Source organism: Rhagoletis pomonella, unplaced genomic scaffold (assembly GCF_013731165.1).
Source record: "Rhagoletis pomonella isolate Grant_MI unplaced genomic scaffold, Rhpom_1.0 Rhpom_scaffold_00004, whole genome shotgun sequence".
Classification (NCBI taxonomy): domain Eukaryota; kingdom Metazoa; phylum Arthropoda; class Insecta; order Diptera; family Tephritidae; genus Rhagoletis; species Rhagoletis pomonella.
The window spans coordinates 33,001,162-33,026,700 of record NW_023458558.1 but is presented as its reverse complement, the minus strand read 5'-3'; the positions used below and the strand labels follow the sequence as shown (position 1 = coordinate 33,026,700).

The following is a 25,539-nucleotide window of genomic DNA, read 5'->3' as shown; positions in this document are numbered from 1 at the left end:
AGGTTAAAATATCCCACTCCTATTATTTTGTGGACAACTGTATGTGTTATACACACAATAAAAGCGACAAGAGTAGACAAAAACTCACACATTAATTCCCAATCATGTGTCATTTGTTGGTAAATAGTAATATCATTTAATTTCGACTAATGAATAAAGCAGTTGGCGCTTGTCAAATATTAGTTTTGTTCGATAACAAAATTAACCAACACCAGCCAACAATCGAAATTAAGAGCGTAAGCGAAAATTCTCTCCCAAAGAGAAAAAAAGCAAAAAAGTAAACAAACAGAAAATTAGCCATTACTTGCGAAAACAGGAAGATGAAGACAAACCAGCTGATTTTATTTATTTTTTATTTGTAAAAAACTGAAATTCATGCTAAAAATTAACGCTTGCTCTCTCTATTTTTGAGTGATGGATAATTTTTTGTCGTTATCGAACGCCAACTTGTAAAAATTAGGAAAAACTATTAAAAATTTGTGTGTTGTCGAACGCAACTATCAACTCACATGAGACAATTATGATGGAAAATATTTATTAGCTGATGGCACAAAATATTTCAGTTAGTATGAGCGTTACTTTCCCAAAAAACAAGCAGAAGAGAGCAAAATACATACATATGTAACATTTTTGTATTTTATATTGACTTTTTTAAATTCAATTGAATAAAAACAAACCGAATATTTCTTATATATGCATGTAAATATGTATATGCATGTGTTTCAGTTTTTCACTTAAACGACACAGCCCGCAGATGCTTTTCTGTCAACCGCAGCCTAATACGCGCCCCAAATATTAGCCTCTCTAAGCTGTCCAGCATTTCAATAAAGTATCTCGACCCAACCAACTCGAGGCCAGTTTTTTTATACAATATATATTTATGTACATATGTACTTTTATTTATTTATTTATTCTTCTATGAAACGGTGGTTTTTTACTTTCTAGTTACAAAATAAATATATGCAGGATACTAAAACTATTGATTAAACTAGATACAAGAATCAAAAGAAAGAATACAAAAGATTAATAAATAAATTTCTTGAGTAAGAGAAATCAAGTAAGATAGAGTTCGCGATCAAATTAAACTCATTTGAGGCACGTACCAAAGGGGCGCGTATTCAGTTCTATGGTTTTCATAATAGAACGGCGAAATGTTACGCAAGACTCGCTGAGTGATGTTGAAATTTATGCGAACTAAGAGAAAAGGACAATCAACACTACCATTAATAATATTAAAAACAAAAGTCTGGGAGAGTACAGCATGCCTCGTTTCCAAAGAAAGGTTAATTAAAAGCAAACGACTACTGTACGGTGGTATAGGATCCGAAAAGTTTAAGGACCGCAATGCGAACTTAAGAAAAACCTTTTGGACACGTTCTAATCTATTTATGAAAGTTTTGTGGAATGGCCTCCAAATAAATGTATCATATTCCAAAATGGGACGAACAAAAGATGAGTATAGTAATTTAGGAGTATAGGGATCAGAGAATTTTACACAGTTCGGCCTCACGAAACACAAAAAAGAGAAGGATTTAGCAATCACAAGATTAATATGACTACTAAAAGAAATATTTGAAGTAAAAATGATGCCAAGATCTTTGGCCTCGGCGACAGATTCTAGCGAAGACTCCGCGATTGTATAATTCGTTGATAAAGCACTATGAATTTTTGCAAAAGTTACTTTAAAGCACTTTTTAATATTTAAAGAAAGCCGAGATTTTATGCACCAAAGATTAAGATTATTAATATCAGGCTTGGGCATAGTAGCATCCTTTTCGTTTTTGACCATCGAAAATACTTTCAAGTCATCGGCATATAGCAAAAAATTAGCGAAAGAAAAACATGAGCTAATATCATTTAGGAATAATATAAAAAGTAAAGGACATAAAATACTTTCCTTTTCCAAAACTATTTCTTATAAAACGGCGCAAATATGTTCAAATCTGATAAATAAAAACGAATATATTCACTCTATCCTCGAAAAATCGGGCTCAGGCGCCATTGACCGTGTGATGTTTTATTTTTTGCAAATACAGCGAAATTCCTCGTTACGTACAGTCCTTATAAGCGGATAACTTCAATAGCCGGACAAAATTCGTGCACACAGACTTTTCATTAATTTTCCCATACAAATATCATCCTAATAACCGGGCACTCTAATAACCGGCCGCGGACACTATATTTCAAACTATTTTGATCCAAAAATTTCTCATAAACGGGCAAAATTCAAAAAAATCTGGAGCAAATTTTTGCAGTAGTTTTGCTAAAAAGTAAATTGGTGATGAATACACACGTCCACATCGTACTTGTCAAATAGATGGTGGTTTTTTTTGGTACAGTTTGTTAAATAAGTTGCATGTGAATTGTACATCGTACGATGAGCCGTTAAAACTTATTGCGCTTTTGAAACAAAAAGAAAAAAAAAATGCCTTTGAGGTTTTTAGGTTAGATGGTCAGGGATGGTATTTTTAGGCCTTGCAGCCCAAAGTTCAAGCCTTAATTTAAGCCTAGGTGGAAAGTTCTATCACCTGCTGTTTGATTGCGGTAGGTACTCAAACTTCGCCAAAATCAGTTTTTGCTGTTCAATAAATGTCTACTGGTGATCATCAAAGGAAGATGCAGGAATGATTTTTGACACTTTCACCTCGTTTTTCTCTAAACCTGGATCTGATGGAAACTACGCTTATGGAATCGTAATCAGCTGTAAAAAGTTTCAAAAACTGCTACACAAAACTTTGTTCCCATTTTTGTTGGCCTCTATTATTTTTCGAACATTTTTTTGATGAAGTAATTAGTTGGCTAGTCATATTTTTTATACCAAGCGCTTACAAATCATGCCAGGTACCATTTTATTACTCAAATATATATATTTTTAATTTTGGCCAGCTTTTAAAGGCATATACCCCTTAAAGAAAATTGCGGTCACGAATTCTCAAAACACTTTCTTTTATACCAATTTACCACAATGTCAAATGGAAACAATTTACAACCAGCCTCAGTGCGTAGGTCGAAAATTAGGCTAAATTTTACGACTCGATAACATTCAGCCTCATTGCGTAAGTCGTAAATTAGGTTAAATTGTGCGACTCGACAACAGCAGCATTGTCTATTGTCGTACTGAAATAAGTAAACGACCAAAAGCGTCGAAAACTATACAGTGCTGCCAAGGTTTTCCGTTTTAATACACTAGTCGAGTGGAAATTTTAGGCAATGACGTGAAATTTTCGTTACGATTCGACTCTCAAAAAACGACTTGCATTCGACACGACTCTGACAATGAGGGTCATTGGCATTGTCTACGTGCATAAATAAGTAAACGACGAAAATCGTCGAAAGCTATCTCGTGTGACGGTAATTGCAGAAATACAAAAACTTCGATATTTTCGTAACTACTGGAACATAATGTTCGATAAATTTTTTATATGGAGAAAGTTTGCGATACCCACAACAAAAAAAAGAAATTGCCAAAAATCATGTTCGATAATTTTTGTGTATGGAGATAATTTGCGATACTACAACAAAAAAATTTGCCAAAAATCAGTGGTAAGTTCTACCTACCTCAGACTTGCGCTTTACTATATTAAAATTGAATGGGCTAAAAAACTGCATACTGAACTTTTTTCTAAAGGTTGTAATTAAAAACTACTCTTAAAGAAAATTTGCTGTAGAAATGTAACGATATTTTAAAGATTTTTGAGATGGAGGATTCAGGACATATAGTCTCGTTGGATAAAAGAATTGACCTTTAAGATGACCTTCAAATCTAGAAGGTTAAAATTTGTCTTCTTTTTTGTTCTTAAACTAGTTTGCAATGAACTGTTTAAAAGTTTGAAACAAATATTTTTGCTGTTTCTGCATCAAGGAGTCCACGAACTTAGATTTATTTACTTGTTATATACTACATATCGTCGTTTAAAGTATAACACCGCGTATCGTTATTCTGCAAACCGTGTAACTGACATTTGCTGCCAAAAATTGAATTTGCTCACACAAGCTCTTGGCTCAATCCTTATCCATTCATCCTGAAATATGCTAGCCAGAAATGCGATTGCTTTATAAAAAAACAGAACCATTTTGAAATATGAGTGTTTTTACTCTCTAGAAAATAATTTATGCAACCTCACATACGCGGTTGTGCATTTTTTTCATACGCGATTTTGCAATTTAAACACCGATATATAAACATAAAGATGTGGACAACTAAATCGAGCCAAGATGCGGTTATGTGTATTTTCCGAATTTTAATTATTAGTATTTTCTAATTTAAATAAACTTATTATCTTATAATTTCATTGAATATCTTACAAATGAACAGAACATTATTATAGCAGGAAAAGATTCATTACCTAAGAGAAAATAACACGTGAAGGAAAATATGAAAGCAAATGTTGGCTCTATTTAGTTGTCCACCTCTGTAGATATTTGTATGTTTTGCATTATGAGTGATCATTTTCTATGATATCCCTTCAGTTGACAACGATGAAGATCGACTGCTCGTCATCTATAATGGCGGCATTGAGATGTGTTTTGAGGCACTGCATACGTTACATTCCATGCATCACGAAGCAACAGCTTGTCACGTGTCTGGCGACCTGCAGGAACTACTTAGCGAATTGGTATTACTACTTACCACGCTGCGTATGAGTACGCGCTTGGACGCGCCAACGGCTGCAGCTAGTGTCAGTAAAAAACAATTGCAGCAGCAGCAGCAACAACAACAGCGTCTTCCCGATGCTGTTAAGCGACTGGCCACTTTCCTTAACACATTCAATCCACCGGAAATCTGTCGCCTATCACTCGAAGTACTCAAAGAGTTGGTGCGCAACCCAAGTTTAGATGTGACTAGTATTCTGGCACCCATACTCATTAATTGCCATCTATCAGTGGCTAATGCGCCGAGTAATATTGGACCCTTGGGACCTTATTTTCCACGACGTGGCACAAAAGCGCCCTGGCCAACTATGTCAAAGAATACGCCGCGTCCACCGCGCCCGATGGTGCAAATGAGTATACCACATGGGGAAATTTTGCAGAAAGGTGTTGATATTGAATATGACGCACAAGTGGAGGCTTTCTATCGACCTTACCATGACTTCTTAGACGTAATGATGCGTATGGCGGTGAACACCAATCAATTGAATGAGACATTGGTTAAGTTGAGTTGCTTAGTGGCAATCGAGGCAGCACCTTTACATTTGAATTTGTTTGCCAAATTTTGGGTGGGCATTCACAATAACAAAAGCACAAATAAGTAATAACACGCGTTAAATTTAGCGGTTTCAGATTGTTAATACCACTCTTATTCTTTATTTGTAGATATGCTGAATTGTTGATCAACAACCAGTACCTGGTGGAATACATACATGTAATATTGCGGGACGAAAGGGTCTCTCTCAGTGATCATTACATAAGAAATTTCTTAGAAATCTATTACCCCAAGGTAAGTGCTTAATATGCTTCGTTATGATTCAGGTTTTAATGTATTTTAATTGAATTATGGGGCATATACAACGTTTTTGTATGTTTGTATTATTGATGTTTCGAATGTCATATTTTTCACATTCGCGAATGGGAATGCGAAAGCGAATTTTCGGAATGCGAATGTGCGAATGCGAATGTTAAGGAGTAACTGTATAAAGCTATAATCAACTTAATTGATCCTTTTTATTACTTAAAAATTTAATAAATTATTAGAACATTGAACGAGTGCTTATCCTATACAGAGTTTTAATTTAGTAGTCAAAGTTCAAAAGAGGCATATTATATTTCAAAAAAAGTAATTTTACTGCCTTTTCTCCCATGAGGCGATTTCTTAGAGGCTCGTATATAAGACCGGCTGCACTGACCAATTGCTCACTTGGAACGCTGACGGGTGGAGCGCTCAAATATTTGCGGGCTAAATCTGTCAATTTGTCGTATTATATCTTGTTTTCCACCAATCGAGAGCATTTTCACCAAGATGAGCTCGGTTTTCTTTAAGCCTTAAGGGCTTCAATTGAGCTTTAATTTCACATATTTTAATGTCTCCAGATTCTCTCCGAGCCTTCGCTTTCGCTGGAAGAATCTATAATTATTTCTAGGTTGCTTATAAGACTTTTAGCAGTACTTGTTGAAGGCTCATCAATGTTGCTTGATACACTACTTAACCGTTTAGCGCCTGAAGCTAAAAGCCAGTTATTGTCCGCACCCTAGTTAGACAGACTTATAGTCTATTTCCACCAGAGGCTTAATTTCAGTTAAGAACTCAGATAAGTTCCAAGAATTTCAATAAGGGGTGAGCGGCAGGGTTTAGATTAGATTAGATTAGATTAGACTTAGAGGAGGGAGCAGGTCACCTAGTTACCGCGACCGAAACGATCTATTGTAACAAATCTCTATTCAACTACAGGTCATCTTTGATCCACGTACTGTTAAGAAACCTCGCGAGGTCCTTTGGCTGAATGCCATTTAGGTCGTGTGCTTCTAGGTACGGTGATCCTAGGAAGCGAAGTTTGGTCCTGGTAAGGGCTTCACAGTTGGACATAATGTGCTCTGCTGTTTCCTGTTCTTCGTTACACAACCTGCACTGGTCAGAGTTGACAACGTCTATATTTGACAAGTGTGTTTGACACAGTGGCCAGTAAGAAAGCCTGTAACGATTCTTACTTCATGCCTACTGAGGTGAAGGAGTTATTCGGTTCTCCTTGTTGATATAACCGGAATGAAGAACTTGGCCTATCTGTTACCTTCCGTATTGGTCCAGTAATGTTGTGCTTCGTTCTTCATCCAGATATAGTAGTTCCGTATAACGGTGCTCCATGGCAGACCGGTAAAGGGGTCCTGGGCCTATGAATCCCTGTGCAGCCCCTTTCCTGGCGAAAATATCTGCCACTTCATTGCCCATGACTCCACTGTGTCCCGGTACCCATATGAGGTATACCCGGTTCCTTGAGGCGATCAATATTAAAAGTTTAAGACAATCCCACACCAGCTTTGAGGTGACCTCGTGCGCTTTCAGAGCGAGGAGCGCCGCTCTGCTGTCCGAGTGAATATAGATGTATTTTTTGGTTGCCCCACTTTCTACATACTGCCTAAGACAAAGTTCAATGGCGTGAACCTCGGCCTGAAAGACAGAGTTACCCTGCCCCATGCTGGTGAAAAGGAGCAGTCTGGGTTGTATACCGTAGACTCCTGCTTTGACGCCGTGGTCAGTCTTTGAGCCGTCAGTATACCAGATGTGGCTGTCCTTCCGGGGTTTAGGTCATTCATTGTCTCAGTTATTCCTGTCAGGGAAAAAGACCTTGAAGTTATGTGAGAAGTTAAATCTCGGTAGGCACAGGTCCACAAAACTTATGCGCAATCCATCTTTTTGTTCTATAACCTTGAGAGTGGAAGGGTGTACATACTTCTTGTCCTCTACACTGTGCCCTGAGATGAGCCTTGCTGTAAACGGCAGAGCCTCTTTCTTGATTACTATGTGTAGGGGAGGCAGGTCAAGAAGCACCTCTAGAGCCGCCGTTGGTGTTGTTCTCATCGCGCCAGTGATACCCACGCAGGCCAGTCTCTGTAGTCTGCTGAGCTTGGCCTGCGTGGAATTCACTTCCATCTTCTTCCACCAGACGGGTGCAGCATAGGTAAGAATGGGTTTGGAGACGGCATCATACATCCACCTCGCCAGTTTAGGTCTGATGCCCCAGTTCCGTCCCATAAGTTTCCGGCAGGTGCAGATAGAGGCCCTGGTCTTTTGAATAGTTTTATCTAGATGTGGTTTCCATGAGAGCTTGTCATCAAGGATGACTCCTAGAGTATCTTTTCACCTCGAAGGAATGGTTCTACTAATTTGTCCCTTTTCCTTTTCCTGGAGAAAATGACTATGCTAGTCTTCTTTGGGTTAACGTTTAACCAATTTTTACTACACCAATTGGCGACTATGTTCAGAGCATTCTGTAGGAGGTTAGAGATGGTATCATCGAACCTACCCCTGATTAGGATGACAATGTCATCCGCATAGCCCTGAACGTCGAAGCCTTTTTCGCTAAGAAGGCAGAGTAGTTCATCCACTACGATGGACCATAGCAGAGGGGAGATCACTCCCCCCTGCGGGCAACCTTTCGTAGCTAAGAAACTGACCCTTTCCTGTCCTAGCGTGGATGTAATAATTCTGGACTTAAGGACGTTAGCTATCCAGCGACATGTGGTTTGATCAACCCCTCTGCGCCGGACGCATTTCTCTATTAGAGAGTGTTCTGTGTTGTCGAAAGCGCCCTCCACATCCAAGAAACAACCCACCGCCACCTCTTTGTCCTCCAGGGACTTTTCAATTTTCCTTGTTAGATTCTGAAGAGCGTGGATGGTAGATCTTCCTAGAAGATAGGCATATTGGTGTCTGTACAAAGGGTTCCTGGCAAGGAAACTATCCCTGATATGCATGTCTACGATTCTTTCCATTGTTTTTAGTAGGAAGGACGTAAGACTAATGGGTCGGTATGACTTTGGTTGGTCTGCTGGTTTTCCCCCCACCTTTGGGATGTAGCGGACCGTCACTTCCTGCCATTGCAGGGTTTATTTCTTAGTGTTTTTGCTTTTCTCCTTTCGTTTGCTTGTAAATAATTATTAGGAGAAATTACCCCCTTCGAGTTTAATCTCCTTGTTCCAATAGGCATAAACTGCAGCTAAGATTTGGTGGAAATGAACTATTAGAGCCATTTCAACAATATTACGAGTGGACTTTCAGCCCATGTACACATTCGCCTTCGCAAAACATTCGTATCATTCGATGCGAAAGCGAATATGTAAAATGATGCGAATCATTCGCATAACGAACGCGAATGCAAATATTCGCAACATCCCTGGTTTGTATATAGAGATAATCTTAAGTTTTGAAGTGATACAAATGACACGCGGTTAATTTTGGTTTTCGTTGTTTTCTCTGCTTTGTTTACTTTTCGCTCGTTTTCCAGTGAAACAAGATGGCGTAGAACCCGCTCAAAAAATCGACTTTTTCACTCTTTCGTTCTTACGTGATCTTGTTCGTTCGTTCATGGTATGGACTTTGGTGTTAGATGAAAAAAAAAAATGATTTTCATTTTCTGAGTCCTTCTTCAATATATCATCCAATGTACCTCTCAACTGCTTCATTGACTTGATAAAATTGCCGTAGTACTTCACTGTAGAGTCCTACCGATTAATCGGCCAATGTTGAGGCTAGTATAGATCAAAAGAATCGGCATCGTCCGGTTTTGGCCGATTCTTGAATGAGGTTATGCTATTTAGTTATTTGATTATGTTTTTCTTTTGTTATTATAAAATACTTGATTGGGCGTTAGTAAAATGCATGACATTATGACATTGGGAATCACCCAAATGTTTTAGCCTTTTCTTCATATGCCTTGAACGCATTTCTTTTGGACTCTACAAAAGCTTGTAAAGATTTCAAACAATTGAAATTTTTTCGCCAGTGCATAACAGAAGTAGAAGTAACTCCTAATACGAAGAGCATCGTATTTCTTTGAGAGGAAACCAATGGTTTCTGGGTGGCTCTGGGTGGCTCCATCCCCTGGATTTGGAGTTCGAAATGGAATTCAAATGAAGTATCTGTCATGCACAACAGAAATCCATTTCTGGATCGGGTCGGATTTTATGCCAGTTCCAATCCAAAGAATGCAGAGCAACGAGGTGAAGTTCCTGAAACGAATAACGATTGGAAGGGTTCGTCGATCTAAACAGCGTTAGGGTTGGTCGAGAAAAACCAAGTCATTCTAATACTTAGAACCGACTGCCTTATTAAGTATTTTCGACGGTTGATGCTAAATAGTGTAATTTGGCCTGATAGCAGCGCGTTTATTTGTAGGAGGACACGAACAAACGGGGAAAAGTTTGGACTATACCTGTAAAGGATATAAGTCCGCCTTTAATAACTATTTTAATTATTAAAAGATGCAATAACCAAAAATAATATTATTCTTAAACATTAGTATGGATTTTATAAAAATTGTATTCTTAATTAGTGTATTGTTTCCATTCTTCAGATATCCGCCCAGTTGCCAATTGCACGTCTTCTTTACACAATCAGCTATTCCATGCATTCAAAAGAGGATCTCGACGATCTTTGCGGCGATTTGTTTGCCATCCGTGTGATAGCACAATGCACAGGCATACCGACTTCCGTCCGCAAACAGTTGAGGGGATCACTCAAGGCTTTACTTTACAAGAGTTCTCGCTACCAAGAAGTAGCTGAATTGGAGATTACTCAAAACAAGAAAGTGGCTAAAGTAGCGGATTCGCCCACAGCTGAAAAGGAATCAGCAAAACAAGAAGACAACGATGCAAAAGATCCGCCCTTGGACGCCAAGGAAAAAATCGAATCCCCAAAAATGCTTAAAGATGTGAAAGAATCTGCTGAAGATATGTCAATGGAGTTGGATACCGAGTCAGATGGGAAAAAAGATGCCAATAATGGTAAAAACGGAGCAGAGGCTATGGAAACAGATAAATCTCCGTCTAGTGGCAAGAGTGAAGAAAAAAGTGAAGATACAAACAAGAATGTTAAAGTCGATAAGGGCGAAAGTGATCAAGAAAACACTGCCAAAACAATAAATGCAAAACCCGATAAAGACGATAGTGAAGAGAAAAATGGCGCCGAACTCAAAGGAATAGCACCGAAAACTACAACAACACCGACAAAAGTATCGCGTAAGGATATCGAGGATAACGTGACCGATAGTAGCCACAGTGGTAATGTCAATGCTGCTTCGACCACAGTTGCCGCATCTGCTGCTGCCGCTACACTTGTGGAACAGTGCAAAAGCATACAAAAGAAACCTGCAGAGGTGCGCCTGTTTGAAGAGCATGAAAAACGCATCAAACTTTTGCTGACCATGGAGACCTATATTAAAAGCATACTAGTACTGATGCAACGTGACGAAAGTTGTACTTCTCCAACATCTGCAACTGTGAGTGGCGCTGCCGCAGATAGCGAAACTGGTGCAGACGGGCCAGAAATATCAAGTAAAAAGAGCACGAACGCTTCAGTTGCTGCCACGTCAATAATGTCGCCACCCGAAAGCATCGCTACCACATCTGATACACCGCCTGCCAAAAACGAAGACAAACTATTGCATTGCAGCGAAAAGAGTGACGTGAAAGGAGATGCCAGTAATAGTCACCAATCTCCAGCTAACACACATACCAGTACCACATCAACCAAGGATGATAACAATTCAGCAACAAATCCAAATACAATCGCTGCATCCCAACCAACTACAACGACGACACCAACACCCACGATATCGGCTGCCACTGCCGCGGCGCTACATTCTCAACAAATTTAGTTATCGTTTAATGATTTGCTAAATATTTTGTTTTTCGGTAAGATGCTGGAATAATGCCGCCACTAAGTTGAAAGTTGAGTGCAATGAAATGAAAGAGCATCCGCTACGTGAATTGGCGGTTGAATTTCGTTAACACATATACAAATACTCTAATTTAAATATTAAATATTTTTTTCCAATTCAAAGAATGCATTACGGATGTAAAGCGAGTGATGAAAGGCAGTTTGGCTTACCATTTGTATGTTGTAGCTTGTGAAAATATGTTTTTGTAAAAATGTTGGGTGGAATCGCTTTGGCTTATTAGAAAACAAAACTTAGTCAACGCTATAAAATTCGTAAATCATAGTACAAGCTCGGGCTAAATTTAATCTGTACTTAATAGGCTAAAAAATTGTGACTCAAATGAAAGCGTTTTCACAAGCTAAGACACACGCACATATAGTAGTATTATTATTATTTTTTTTTTTATAAGTGAACGTCATGTAGCGCAAGTGCTAATTCCTGCCGAGTAATACAAACTGTATACTCGAAAGTTTCGAATCCGCCCTCAAAATCTGGATTACGGGGCGGAAACTCGTTTTTCGTAGATCTCCCAATATGCTTGGTTATAATTTCAACAAATTAAAATCGATTTTAAATTGTTATATAAATATGTTGAAATTATAACCAAAAATAACTGTACGGCCCACGCAAAGCGGGTTTTCGCCCGCAAAGGTCGTTTGCTAAACTCTAATTAATCGGAAGTTGGTTCAAAAAATGTTTTCTGAATTTCTGATTAGTGCTCATTTGTCAATTACGATCTGATTAAGTTTACTGGAAGATGAATTTCCGATTAGGCGCCAGCCAGTACTGTTTTTATGCTTTTCGCACATTTGATGTTGCGAAACATGGGCACAAATTTTGTTTCAATCTGATTTTGGGTAATTTCAAATGAAATCAATGACTAAATAGAATTAGATATTGTGGTTTCCCCACTAACCCGACGTCTACTAATCGAAACTGGGTAAAAACTGACGTGCGTTTTTTAATCATACATACATTGAGCGAACGGCCCACAGTCCAGAGCCGCAAGGTATAGTTGAGATTTAAGGTATGGAGCTCTTTTTTTATTATTCGATAAGACTCACAACTTGTGTTACGTTTCACTGCTACACAGTGTTATTACTCTTCGTCACTCGCGTTACATTTACCAATGAATTTTCCCTGCAAAAATTGTTGGACTTTTTGAAAGTCCATACCTTACCATTAAACTTAATTCATTCATTTCTATTAACACGTTTAGAAGACCTTTTCAAATGTCTATTAAAAAAAAATCAAAATATGATTAATTTAGGTAGAACGAAATAATATATAAAGTTTAGTTTACGCACTCTTGCGCTCTTTGCTTCACTATTTTACCGCACCTACTTAGCGAATGCTGTTTTTAACATTCTTTTGTCATTAAAAGTAGTCCAACACATTATTTTCATTGGTTTATTTTGGTTTATGTAACGAGTACTAACAACGTATTACAATATACATATAAATATATTAAACAAATAAAAAATATATGATGCTATTAGAATTTCTGACCCAAGGTCAAAAATGCGTGTGAGGAAAAAAAACTGAAGCTAACCCAAGGTTGGCCGTGTGAAAATAATAAAGAAAAAATTAAATTTTTTATAGGAAACAGGTAAACTACCAGTAATTGCATAAACTCCGATTTGAGGCCAGCGAGAGACGAAGTCATTCCCTGACAATGATATTGAAGCCAAGAGAAAATCGATAACTCGAAAATTAAGTTTTATTATCATAGTTCCTATTTTTCAAATTTTGACTTTATCTAACCCAAAAACTACCAGATACTGATGTGTTTTGAAAAAAATTTCCCAACTTAAAATTCTTCTTTTCATTGTAATAATTTTATTGAATTAACTTTATCGCTGCTAGTCTCAAACTGGAGGTTTTGCAAATATGTACTACTTAATCGAGTAGACTAAACGGCGACGAAAACATAACAAATCAATAATTGAATGAATATTATTTTGTATGTTTTAAGTAAATATGTAGGTTAAACTTGACTGCGAAGAGGCGAGAGCGTTAGCCACACGACTATCATGCTTAAGCAAAATAAATTTGAATAAAGAAAAACGGGAAACACTAAAATGAATGGTATTTCACTAGACAGAGAAATATACATACTTTCGCGTATACATATGTACATGTTTAGATGGCAGAAAAACAAGCCTGAGCGCTTAACAAATGTTTTTTTTTTGTTTGTTTAATGTACCAATGTTAATATGCTTACATGCACACACATACCTACATGAATGCTTACGATGTATCAATGCACCTTTAGTTATGTATACTTATGTACATACGTATGTATGGTTGCACACACGGTGTTTTAGATAGAAGCAGCATGAATTAATATTAAGGCTTTTATACATAATAAGCATACGAAATCATTGAAATTTATGTATGTATAAGTGATCAAATACTAAATACTTTCGCTAATTGGCGAGCACATCAAAGATTAATACCACTCTGCAAACGTTTAAATGAGGATACCATTCTTTTGTATTCAATAAAAGGTTTAATTTATTTTAAAGTTTTCTTCTACTGCGACCACTACTGGCAAATACATTGTGCGATTTTTAAAAGTATCCGCTTTCAAATTAGATCTGTTTTGACATTTATGTAATCACAATGCACGTCGTTTTGAAACAAAAAAGAATTAAAAAAAAGTTATATCCTTAATCTGGACTGTGTAGTTATATATGTATTTATATGTACATGCCTTTCAATTTGAATAGGCACAGTGGTTTTCTTAAAGAACAACCGAGCTTATGTGTTTCTTATGTTAAGAAAGTAACATTTTTCGATAGAAAGAAGAAACCAACATTAACTTGTAGGCAACGGAAAAGCTTCGTTTTTAGTTCCACAATACTGCAAGGCATCTTAGATCGTCGCTAATGTTTAACATACCAATTAAGCCTGTGTCGATACCTGAATACTTCGGCCTGAACAGACTGAATAAATTTTTATCTGAAATATTAAAAATAAATCAGGTGACGAAAATTCTGCTTCCCTTTTGCTTCTCTTTCACGTTTTTTAGAGATTGTTAGGGGTTTCACATTTTTTTTCAAACCGATTTCCCACCAAAATTGCAGATTTGGAGTTAACTGTTCTGACAAATTTCAATTTAATTTCGAAACCAGAACGGGTCTTGTTCTGGCCTGTTCCGCTTGGCGTTGTCACTTGAAAGCGAAATAAAAACGACGATTTGGCATCACCGTTGCTAACATCGGCATTTATCCAATAAATACCGGTAGATAGTTCCGACATAAAAACATTACATATTTATCTGTCGTCCTCATTGTTTGGAACTAAATTTAAAGGACTACCGATAACTTCTCTTTGCTGTCTTAATACATTTCAACAATGAAAGCGACGATGAGAAGGACAACGACGTAGAAACGACAATGACAATGTCAATATACCAGATTATTATCGATTACCAATTACTGAAATACCGAGTATTTTTTGCTTTTTATTTCTTTACCCCTGAAATATTTTGCGCAGAAATACTAAGTATTTTTTTTTTTTGAAAGGCTGCGATTTTTTCGTTTTTTGAGATTTCCGCGAATTTCATAGGTCCTTTTTCGGAACATATCGGGATTTTTTGGATTTTTTCGGAGGGTTTTAAATATTACACATTACACCGTGCGACACACTGTGGGCCAAATATAGTAAAACTGCGTTATTAGTTTTTCTTTCTGAAGTCAGGATTTTTCTTAAAAAGACTTTGTAGTCTTAAAGATATGAGTAGGTAATTTATTTTTTTTTTTTGTTTGACTTCAGTGCAATGTAGAATAGTAACATGGGTACCACATGGAAGAGAATAAATTTTTTTTTTCACAAGGGCGAATAGGTTATTGAAAATGCTCTTTTAATTACTTTTATTTTATTTTAAGCCAGTAAAGTTAGAAGGACGAAATTCGTGGATGTGGTCGAGTTTATATAAGTCCTTAACATATATATATATATATATAGATATTTTTTAGTTTAAATAATGATTCCAAAATTTCTAGGATAAAATTTTAAAAGAACATTTTCAATAACACCAACAAATTTAATCTTCTTTAATTTTACAGAATTCCCTTTTTAATTTGATACCCATATCTACTGTTTTTCTACATTGCACTGAATTTTTGTAAACATTTTTTGGAGTAATTATATTTTTTAAATTCAAAGTGTGTTTAAAATATCCAGACGTCAGAGAGAAAAACTAAAAACGCAGTTTTACTATATTTGGTTATTTTTTTGTGTGTCAAATTGATTGTCGCACGGTGTTGTATTTAAATTTTAACTTTGCTTTTTACAAGTACCTAAAACGAAACGGTCTTGGTTTCAATTTTTATGCAAAGTCGGATTTACAATATAACTAATATTGCCTCACCTGCAAGTGCACCTTATTGGCTCAAATTTGCAGCTATTACAATTACTCAAATTATATAGCGCCGTTTTTTGTATTGTGTTTTTTTGTTTTTAAGACGCAAAAGATATTTTCGCCTTTTTCGTCACTTCATCAAAATCGACCATTCTTCCAAATGAAACCCAATGAAGCTTCCTCGATGCCTACAAATATAAATACAAGTTCTGGTTTTTACGAAAATCACTATTCCTTTTCAATCGAAGCTTGTTTTCCAAGATAGCGTTTGGGGCACCTTCCTCTTGGAAAGAGGTGCTGGTACCAAATATTCGTTTCTATTTATAAATTTAGAGGATGCTCATGATGCTCATATTTTACTCTAGAAGTATTGTGTACATGCATTAATCAAGCAATTGTTTAAACTACTTAAGAACACTTAAAATTTAAATTATTTAAAAGAAAATTGCAAAAGCTTCAGTTGTTATGGCAACAATAGCTTTTTATAAAAATCACCAATATTTTTGCCAGTTTCACAGTGATCTAGTAGCGCAATTTCAATGTCATTGAGCACCCTGTATTGGTTGCAGTAAAAAAACTGAAAGTTGGTATAGATATTACAAATATCAAAAGGAAAAAACTAAGGAAGTGCCCCGTTTTCTAGGATGGCATTTTTTCCCCATACAAAAATTGGACCACTTTACTATACATACATACATCATAAGAAGTAAAAAACCTTTTCAATTGATATGTATTAAAAAATAAAATGAAAAAAACTGAAATCGTTTTTTTAAGACTAAGTTCATACATTATCTTTTCGAAACCAACTTTTCGTTTGCGTCCAAAATTAGTTTCTACCCAGTGCACAATAGTGCACTAGGGCTATGCTAATTTTGTTCAAATAACGATTTTGTACTTTAAGTTACTAAAATGTCTAAACACCATGAAGAAGAAGCTACCGCACAATGGATCCCAATTGAAAGAGAGCGTATAGAACATGTAAATGTTAAGTAATCCTAGATGTGGATTTTAATAAAAAATATAACAAAAAATTTTAAATTCGAACTACAAATATACTTGCATACATACATAAAAACATATGCATGAAAATATATTGCTTGGTATAAAAAAATGGAAACTCTAATAAAATGTAATATAAAAATCGCAAAACGAAAAAGTTTAAATGCGTCAAAGAAACGTACTTTGCTATTTGTGGTTTTTGGACGTTAAAAATTAACTATATTTTTATTTTTTAATAATGTAAATACATTATAAATTATTGCTTCATATTTTTATTTTTTATTTATGGTATATTTTTGTTAGATTTTGCAGATATCTGCTTCTAAATATCACCCTTCTCCTCTTAGCTATTAAATGTTCAATATTGATCCAAGTTATATTTTTATTTACCACAACTCACAAATCTGTCTACATCCAGGCGCATGCTTTGAAATGTGTGCAAACGATATTTTAAATTTACGGAATGAGAAATGGCAGATAATAGGCAAAAATATATAAATAATAATTACGAAAATAAAAAAATATATAAAATAACGAATATGTAATGGGAAAGTGTAGAAAAAGTGTAGTAGCAAAACGGAATTAGCTTGAGAAAAAATTTCATAGTGGCGCCGCTGCGTGTAGTAGTATAGGGTATTCTAACTAATTGTAATTATGAATTAAAAAAAAAAAATACAAAAAATACGTTTCACATTTGATAATTGTACGTAACAAAAATTTACAAAAAACCGTCAACTTCAAGAACCAATTAATTGCTAGAGAAAAAAAAAACAAAAATAAAATAATGAAGATTAAAAAAATCGAATGAGTATCAATCAAATTGTATGAATTCATTGGCACAGCATAACTTCAACTAAAATTACACACTTATATATAATTACATAATATTATATACAATATATACTTGAACACAAGCGTAAGTTTATTCATATGAACTTATAATCATAATGACTATTAAAGTAACATGAAAAGTTAATAAAAAAAAGTCATTGCATTGCATTTTTAATCACAAATAAATTAATTATTGATTGGTAAGATAAGATACGTAATTTAAATCGAACGCCGCTGTGGTGTAGTGGTAAGCAGTGCGCGCCTCCACTCTACAGGGCCTGGGTTTAAGCCCTGGTCAAAGCAACATCGCAAAAAAAATATAGAAAAAAGTTATTTTCTTGGCAGCGGTCGCTCCTCAGCAGGCAACCTCCGAGTGCATTTCTGCCATGAAAAATAGATTCTCATAAAAATACAATCGACGTCCGGAGTCGGCGCTAAACTGTAGGTCCCTCCCCTTTGTGTGACAACATCAAACACTAACATATGTATGTGTTGACGCCATTCTTTTATTATTATTTTATGTTTAGATTCAAAATCAATGAAAAAAATTCACAATACATACAGGCATTTGTGTATTTGTTTATCGAAATGTGGCTCATTATCTAACAAAAACCATAAGCCGAAATTTCAAACTTTGTAGAAAAATTTACAACAACAATGCAGCTTTATAGCTCATTGCTAGATAAAAGCCAAGTTTCAAGAGGCTAAGTTGATTTTTGATAATTTGTTTTCATTTTCTTCCATATTAAATTATAATAAAAATTTTTTATATGGAATATTCCATATTTCCATGGATACAGATGCATAAATAACACCATCAGTAAACAAAAAAAACATATCAAAAATCAATGCGAACTCTCAGCTACTTGAAACTTTGCACTAAGAATTTAATGGTATGTAAAACTGCATACTTAGAATATTTATAATAATTCTAAATAAAAAGTTTGTTGTAAAATTTTGTTGAATTTTCTAAGTTTTCTAAACAGTTTGAAATTTAGACTTGTATTTTTTTGTTACACTATATGAGATTCCTTTTTTTTTAATAATAAACATTGAAAAAACATAAGAAAATAAGCAAAACTGTCGTGTCCCTAGATATTATTTTTCGCATGTCATTAGGGTGGTCCAAAAAAAAACTAAGGGATAAAAATTATAAAATGTTAAGCTATCACCCCTTGGGATTTTTCTAAATAGAAAAAATAATACCCGTCTTTTTTTTGGGAAAATAAATGATATTTAGAACTGCCTCAAAGCCCATGAAATGTTATTGTTAAGAGATTGTTGTAACTATTAACTTGGAGTAAATTGGCGTCCTCAGTTATTGAAATATCGGAGTTTTCGTATTTATGAAATTCACCGTTATACGGGAAGCGAGTGTAATTTCAGTCAGATTGAATAATTTTCAACGAATTGATTTTCCGCACCAAGGTTTTTAAGTGCGCCGAGTTTGGTAGAAATTGATCAATCGTTTACCGAGATGCACATTCGTGGTCAGAACGGGGCGGCGCACAGTGTTTCGACTATGTGGAGGCAGATGGAAATAATAGTACACCTGCACCGATTTCACTGAAACATGACATGTATGGAATAATTGCCACGCCCTCTACTCTTGTGGGCAGAAACATTAAATCTCATCCGATTTCGATGAAATTTAGTTCGTAGTCTTTATTTTATTAGAAAAACCTAAATATAAAATATGGGGACGATTGGATTACTATAACGTTCAAAACTCACAAAAAATGTGGGCCCAGTCATTAAATGTGATAAAATTTTGGGTAATTTTTGTTTCCTGCTTTCCACTCTCAGAAAACAAAGGTTATACAATAAAATGACTTAGGTGTCAATACTCGCTTTTTCCCAATATCTGGTGGGATTTTTTCATTGTTTGAAAAATATTCTTTTTGCTAAATTATGCAAAAAGAAGCTGAAAATCAAAAATTAAGAAAATCAAAAATTACATATATTTGCAAAGTCGCGCGCAAAGATCAAATTATATATTCGAAAACTACATAAAATTCTCTAAAACATTAGTCTAATTTCAAGACCTGACGGACCGGTACTCACACTTTTTTTTACTAATAATCTTTAGCATCTATATATCAAAGTAAATTTTTTGGTAAGAAAATAGGAAAATACCAAATAAATGATAAATACCTTCACCTGAATATTCCACGACATTTAGATAATTAATTACAATTGAAAAAGAAACACTTTCTGTAATGGGTTCAGCGCCAAATGCAACTAAACTGATTGGTCGGTATCGCGCCCATTCCCGTATTTTTTTGGAAATGTATCGTTCGTGAAAAAGGGGGGTGAGTAAATAATGTAAAATTTGTTACTTATGACTTCTACTATTCCCTCTCTAAGTCAAACCGTTTTTTTTTTTTACCAACTGTCACCATGACTTTTCTACCTGCCTCCATATAGTCGAAACACTGTGCAGCACCACGCCTATTATCCAAAAATGTATAATCTAATTTTCTGCTAAGTGGTTAATGCAATAATCGATTTTAAGCGAATAAGCTTCAGTAGTTACTGATTTATCGGAGTTTTCGTTTTTCTGTAAACTACCATTTTATGGCGTGGTTATTGCTCGATTTCAAAAATTTTCGACAGATTTCTTAACTAGATCCTAGCTAGGCAAGGCTCGTACCAAGTTTGGTAAGGAATAGTGAAGCGGTTACTGAGATACAGCATTTCATCATAAGTGGGCGTGATCACGTCCATTTTTAAAAAATTTCATAACAATATTTGTTAACAAAATTCTACTTCATATACTAATTTTCAACATTGGCGTGGTTACCGTCCGATTTCGCCCATGTTCAATGCCAACTCTGATTTCTCTTCTGTGCCAACTGACGCCAATTGTAAGTGCCAAGTGAAGCCAAGTCTTTCTCCACCTGGTATTTTCAACGCAGAGGAAGCCTCCCCTCTTTTGCTATGACCAGCCCAGCGGCCCGCGTTGAATACTTTCAGAGCAGGAGCGCCATTCGAACGACATGGCCAAGCCAGTGGAGCCGCTGAATTTTAGTTCGTTGCACTATGTCTATATCGTTGTAAAGCTTATAAAGGTCAACGGTAAATCAAGGTTTGCAAATCCTTCGCAGAATCATTATCACCAAAACTCCAAGAGTCGCTTCATTAAAAGTTTTTCATTGTCCATGCCTCCGCGCCATACCCCAGCACAGGAATGATGAGTAACTTATAGAGTGTAATTTTTGTACGGCGAGAGAGGACTTTACTTCTCAATTACCTACTCAGTCCAACGTAGCACTTATTGGCAAGCGTGATTCTACGTTGGATTTCAAGGCAGAAATTGTTATTGGTATTAATGCTGGTTCTCAAATAAACGAAGACGTCTACTTTTTCAAGTTTGCAACTGCCAACAGTGACGTGGGTGCCAATACAGGAGACATTCGTTTTGCCCTTTTTCACCACCAGACCCATTCGCTTTGCTTCTCTATCTAATCCCTAGAAGGCAGAACAGACGTTGCCCTTGTTTTTACGCTCTTGTAAAGTATTGTGCGGTTCAGTGCCGTGGATCTTATCAGGGCTATAATAGAATGCATATTTGGACTACGATGGATTCTGTGATAGCCACCATTATCTTCTCCATCAGTTTAAAGAAATCACACGAAAGAGAGTCACGTTATCTAAAACATCGTTTCGAATCCAACGGTTCGCGGAGGTCGTTCCCAATTCTGAAGAAACTGTTGGTATTGGTCAGATTCATTTAACACAATTTCTTCTCGTGCTGTCAAAAGCGGCTTAGAAATCGACAAATGTATGGTGTGTATCAATCCTATTGTCGCGGGTAATTTCCAAGTTTTCGCGAATTGTGAATACCTGATCTATGGTGGATTTGCTAGGACTAAAGCCGCACTGATAAAGACCAATCAGTTTGTTGACGCTAATCGCTATTCGTACCTCATGTGTTTCCTCCATTAATGAAGTACGTTCTACATCACTTCGCCCTGGTCTTGAAACCTACCGTAAGTCGCCTAACTGTCTGGTAAAATTTTCGGGCATGCTCTTTGCACTCACGTATTTCTGTCTCTCTCTTATTGCGGAAAATACGTCTCGCTTTCATTTTCAGTTCCCTATAACGGTCCCACAAGGCTCATGTTGCTCCCGTTCGCAGCGTGGCCCTGTGGGCGGATGTTTTTTATCTGCAGCTTCTTAAAACACCTAATCGTACTAAATCGACTATTTCTTCGGTGGCGGCACTTAATGAGCGCGAAATGTGGTTCCACTGCTCTCATATTTCGGTTTGTTGAACAGTGCTCTCTGAGAGCTGAGAGTCGTATGACGAATGCATTGGTCGTCTGTTGTTATTGCAGCTTTTCGACGTTGAGCTTTCCTTGCATTGCTTCGCGCACATTTTTTGCTGCACAGAGGCGGGTGCCTTTCGTCTATCACAATGTGATCGATTTGGTTTTATGTTTTTCGATCTGGACACTGCCGAGTAAATTGATGGTTCCTTTTATGCATTTACAATTACCATAGGGCTATTCGCGATCCGGTGCAAATGGCCTAGCATCATTGCAATGCAAATTTGTATTGCAAATTATTTGCAATACACAAACAAAATACACGCATTTGCATTTGCCATGGCTTGACAAATTTGCAATACCTAAAATCCATAGCATAAAAATGCTATGCATTGCATTCATAAACAAAACCAAAGCTGATGCACAAAAATTGTTTTGCAAAAGCTTTACCATGACAGTTTAATAAAGGTCGCTCACAATTCATGGCATATTTCTGCAATTGCATAAATTTGTCAGCTCTTATGCACCGAATCGCGAATAGCCCTCATGTTTCTTTCGTGGATACTATTGTAAAACAAGCAGTTTGAATACGAAGGCTAGTAACGGAAATGAGTAAGGTTCGAAATCAGAAATTTTCAACCTTAACTGGTTTATAATAGAGTTACTATATTAGCTGCTAACTTTTCAATGTTCCACTGAGCTGCACATCCATAAAAGTATCGACATGCGCAGTAGACATCGTAGGAATGAAGTTATCAAGTATTCAATAACTACACATGCACTTATGTAGAATAAAGAAATTTTTCTCTAATTCAAGATGCCTTGCAAAGGATGTGAGAAAGGTAAATACATACTTTACATAAAAATTAACTATTGATTTAAAAGTGTTTTACAATTGCAGAATGCAAATGCACGCCAGAAAAGTGCGACGAGAAATGCAAATGCGGAAAGGATAACAAATGTAATTGCCATGGGAACAATGCCGAAAAATCTGAAGGTGCTGCTGCTAAATCTTGTTGCAGTGCAGGTGGTGATGGAAAGAAATGTGGAACTTAAACCAATCAAATTAACGATCACTTAGGCTTTGAAATATAGGTATATTCACAAGTGCTCGTAAACGCATAAAAGTTAAATGTATTAAATATTTTTGGATGTAACTGCCCAATAAACATTGTGGCGAACGTGCGAAAATGACCTTCGATATCCAGTACGCATATCGAACTGAGAACGAACTCATAACCAACCTTAGTTTTCCAAAGTTCATAGTATATTGGCAATACACTCGAGATTGGCTCGAAAAAAACAAATGGAAACCAAAGTAACAAGAGAGAAAATGAAATCCAGCTCTTTCTTGAAGGGAAATATAAGACAATCACTCTCTGTCATTAAAATTTCAATTCGATAATGGGCTGTATTTTGAATTCATAATAGAAGGTGGATAACGAAGGTTCCGTTTTGTTGGAGAATAGTCAAGTTCTCGAATCGAATACCTATGTCACCTTCGTTGTCGAAGGTGAGATTTGTTTTCCAATCATGTTCGGATTGTTAACCAAGCCCAGTGTTTATTGGCTAACGAAATGAAAGTTCTACATGAGTCAGTTTAAATAGAGGTGAGAAATTACTTGGGACATTTCTATACTTAGGTAACGATGACATATCATTTTCTTATTTCGCACTACAACCGTTTGTCGGTTTGCGCTGAGGCCAAAAAACTTCGAGTGCAGACATGTAATTTTGAGCTCGTTTCTTTCATAGTTTTCGTGGATGCCCTTGCTTTCGTTGTCCACCCATTTGTGCCGACTCCAAGGATCATTTCATCATTATCATTCATATAAAATTATTGTATTTTCATACGCTTAACCCTTTAAGACATTTTTTGAGTGATCAGAATTTATGAGTCTGAAATGAGTATTTCTTTTTATTCATAAATATGATTCTCAACCAGACTGACTCACTTCGGAACATTTTGGTTGGACTCGTATTGGCCTGCCCTTCTAAGATGGAGAATATGTTCTTTTCTGACTTTCTGACTCTTTTTTTTGAACTTAAAATGAGGGCTTCAATCGGAATTCTGAGTCTTTTCTGACTCTAAAACGAGGCCAAATGTTTACAGGCCCGAATAGTTCGACATTCCATTTTCTTCGGTACCCAACGTATACGCTGGCAAAGCTATAGATCTTGAGTTATCTGGAAAACCCAAAAGACTTCTCATATTTCAGCGCCATATAAAAGGACGGGCATGATAAGAGATTCGAAAGACGCACGCTTGCGACCCCGTTCTCCCACATTGGGGAACGTGAGAAGCACATGTGCTAGATGCAGACGGAGCCAATTGTTGTAATTGTTGTTGTAGCAGCTTACTTGGCCCTGCCTAGAGCGCATTGTCCCTTAATCGCTACCGTCAAGCTCAACTAACGGGAGGCGCAGGAAGTGTCACTCCGACTAGGTTGGACCAGAGGGAGAAGGGTGTTAGTTGGGAGTGAGCCAAATCGATTTATTCGGTTTAAGTGTGAGTCGCTCACAGAAGTCACCACATTTATATAACCAGTCTTTAGCTCCAGGCGCCCGATTGCAGGGCCTGTTTGAGGTACGTAATAAAAACGGCGAGGAACTGTCATTAGTCGATATGCAAGCAAATGCATAATTTCCTCCCAATCATGTAAGGAGGCATTACTACGACCTTATGAGGGCATCCAGGCTTAAATCAAACAAGTACTGAACTTGACTTTGTATAGGTAGGACATCAACGACATACTCCGATGCCCCATTATAATGTTGTTTTGGAGAATGTTGCTATTGCTTTTGACCAGATATATATACATCTGGGTGGCTTCGGTTACGTGCATACATGCCATAATTGGAATACAACTGCAAGCTGTAGTATATGTCTCATAAGCTCCGCGCCACTCTTCCACATATATGTTCCAGATATTGTAACAGGTTATACTAAATACTAATCCAGAATTGATTCAGCCATACATGCCCAGCTTGTGAGGTAAACGTTCACGATATTCACCATAACATGGTTATATTATCTTTACTGATGACTACAAAACTGACGCAGGATCACGCAATCTCCTGTCTCATAAGTCTAGCTCGGCAATGAAATTCTAGGCTAAATCAAATACGTTGGTAGAGAGTTCTCCGACTAGTAATGATCAGATAGGACTATATACAACTTGTGGGGATGTGTGCAGGTCTCTGGCCGTCGAAAAAGACCTAGTGTGACAATATCATTTGCCCTTGCAGCGTTGAAGACAAAACTTTTTCAGCCTTATCATGAGTTTAATTTTCCCCGAACTGGTTCACTTTTCACTTTTTCCGTGTTGTTGTTGTTGTAGAGGCTACAACAACTTTGCCCAGATCGGCTAGTATCTCAGTCGTTGTCAAGTTCAACTAACGGAAAATGCAAGCGTGCAACCTCTATAGGGTCTGTCTACAGGGACAGAGGCGTTAACAGTGTGGGGTTTTGTGGGCATGCCGAACACTCATTGGGCACATCTGCATCTAGTCTGCTCAGGTATGAGTTAAACCTGCTGCAGTAGCCAGAGCGAAGTTGGGCTATTGTGGTCCGAGTCTCCCGAGTCAGACGAAGTTCCGTCTCGCCCAGAAAGGCATTCACAGGTCTGGAGTCTACATAACTTGGCACTGACTCTCTGTGAATGCCGCTCAGAGCCTGTCGTGCCCAAAGATTGCT

The 25,539-nt window shown here is 36.7% G+C and overlaps 1 protein-coding gene across 1 annotated transcript in view; it reads left to right on the top strand.

Moving 5' to 3' along the window:
• The window catches only part of LOC118737487 (ubiquitin carboxyl-terminal hydrolase puf), a 53,669-nt gene extending 38,543 nt beyond the window's left edge, over window positions 1-15,126 (top strand). Inside the window, exons 24-26 of the mRNA XM_036468029.1 lie at window positions 4,471-5,251; window positions 5,317-5,440; window positions 10,008-15,126. Coding sequence (XP_036323922.1) covers window positions 4,471-5,251; window positions 5,317-5,440; window positions 10,008-11,309 — 2,207 coding nt within the window. The 3' untranslated portion in view covers window positions 11,310-15,126. The remainder of the gene's footprint in view (window positions 1-4,470; window positions 5,252-5,316; window positions 5,441-10,007) is intronic.
• Window positions 15,127-25,539: the final 10,413 nt, after the last annotated feature.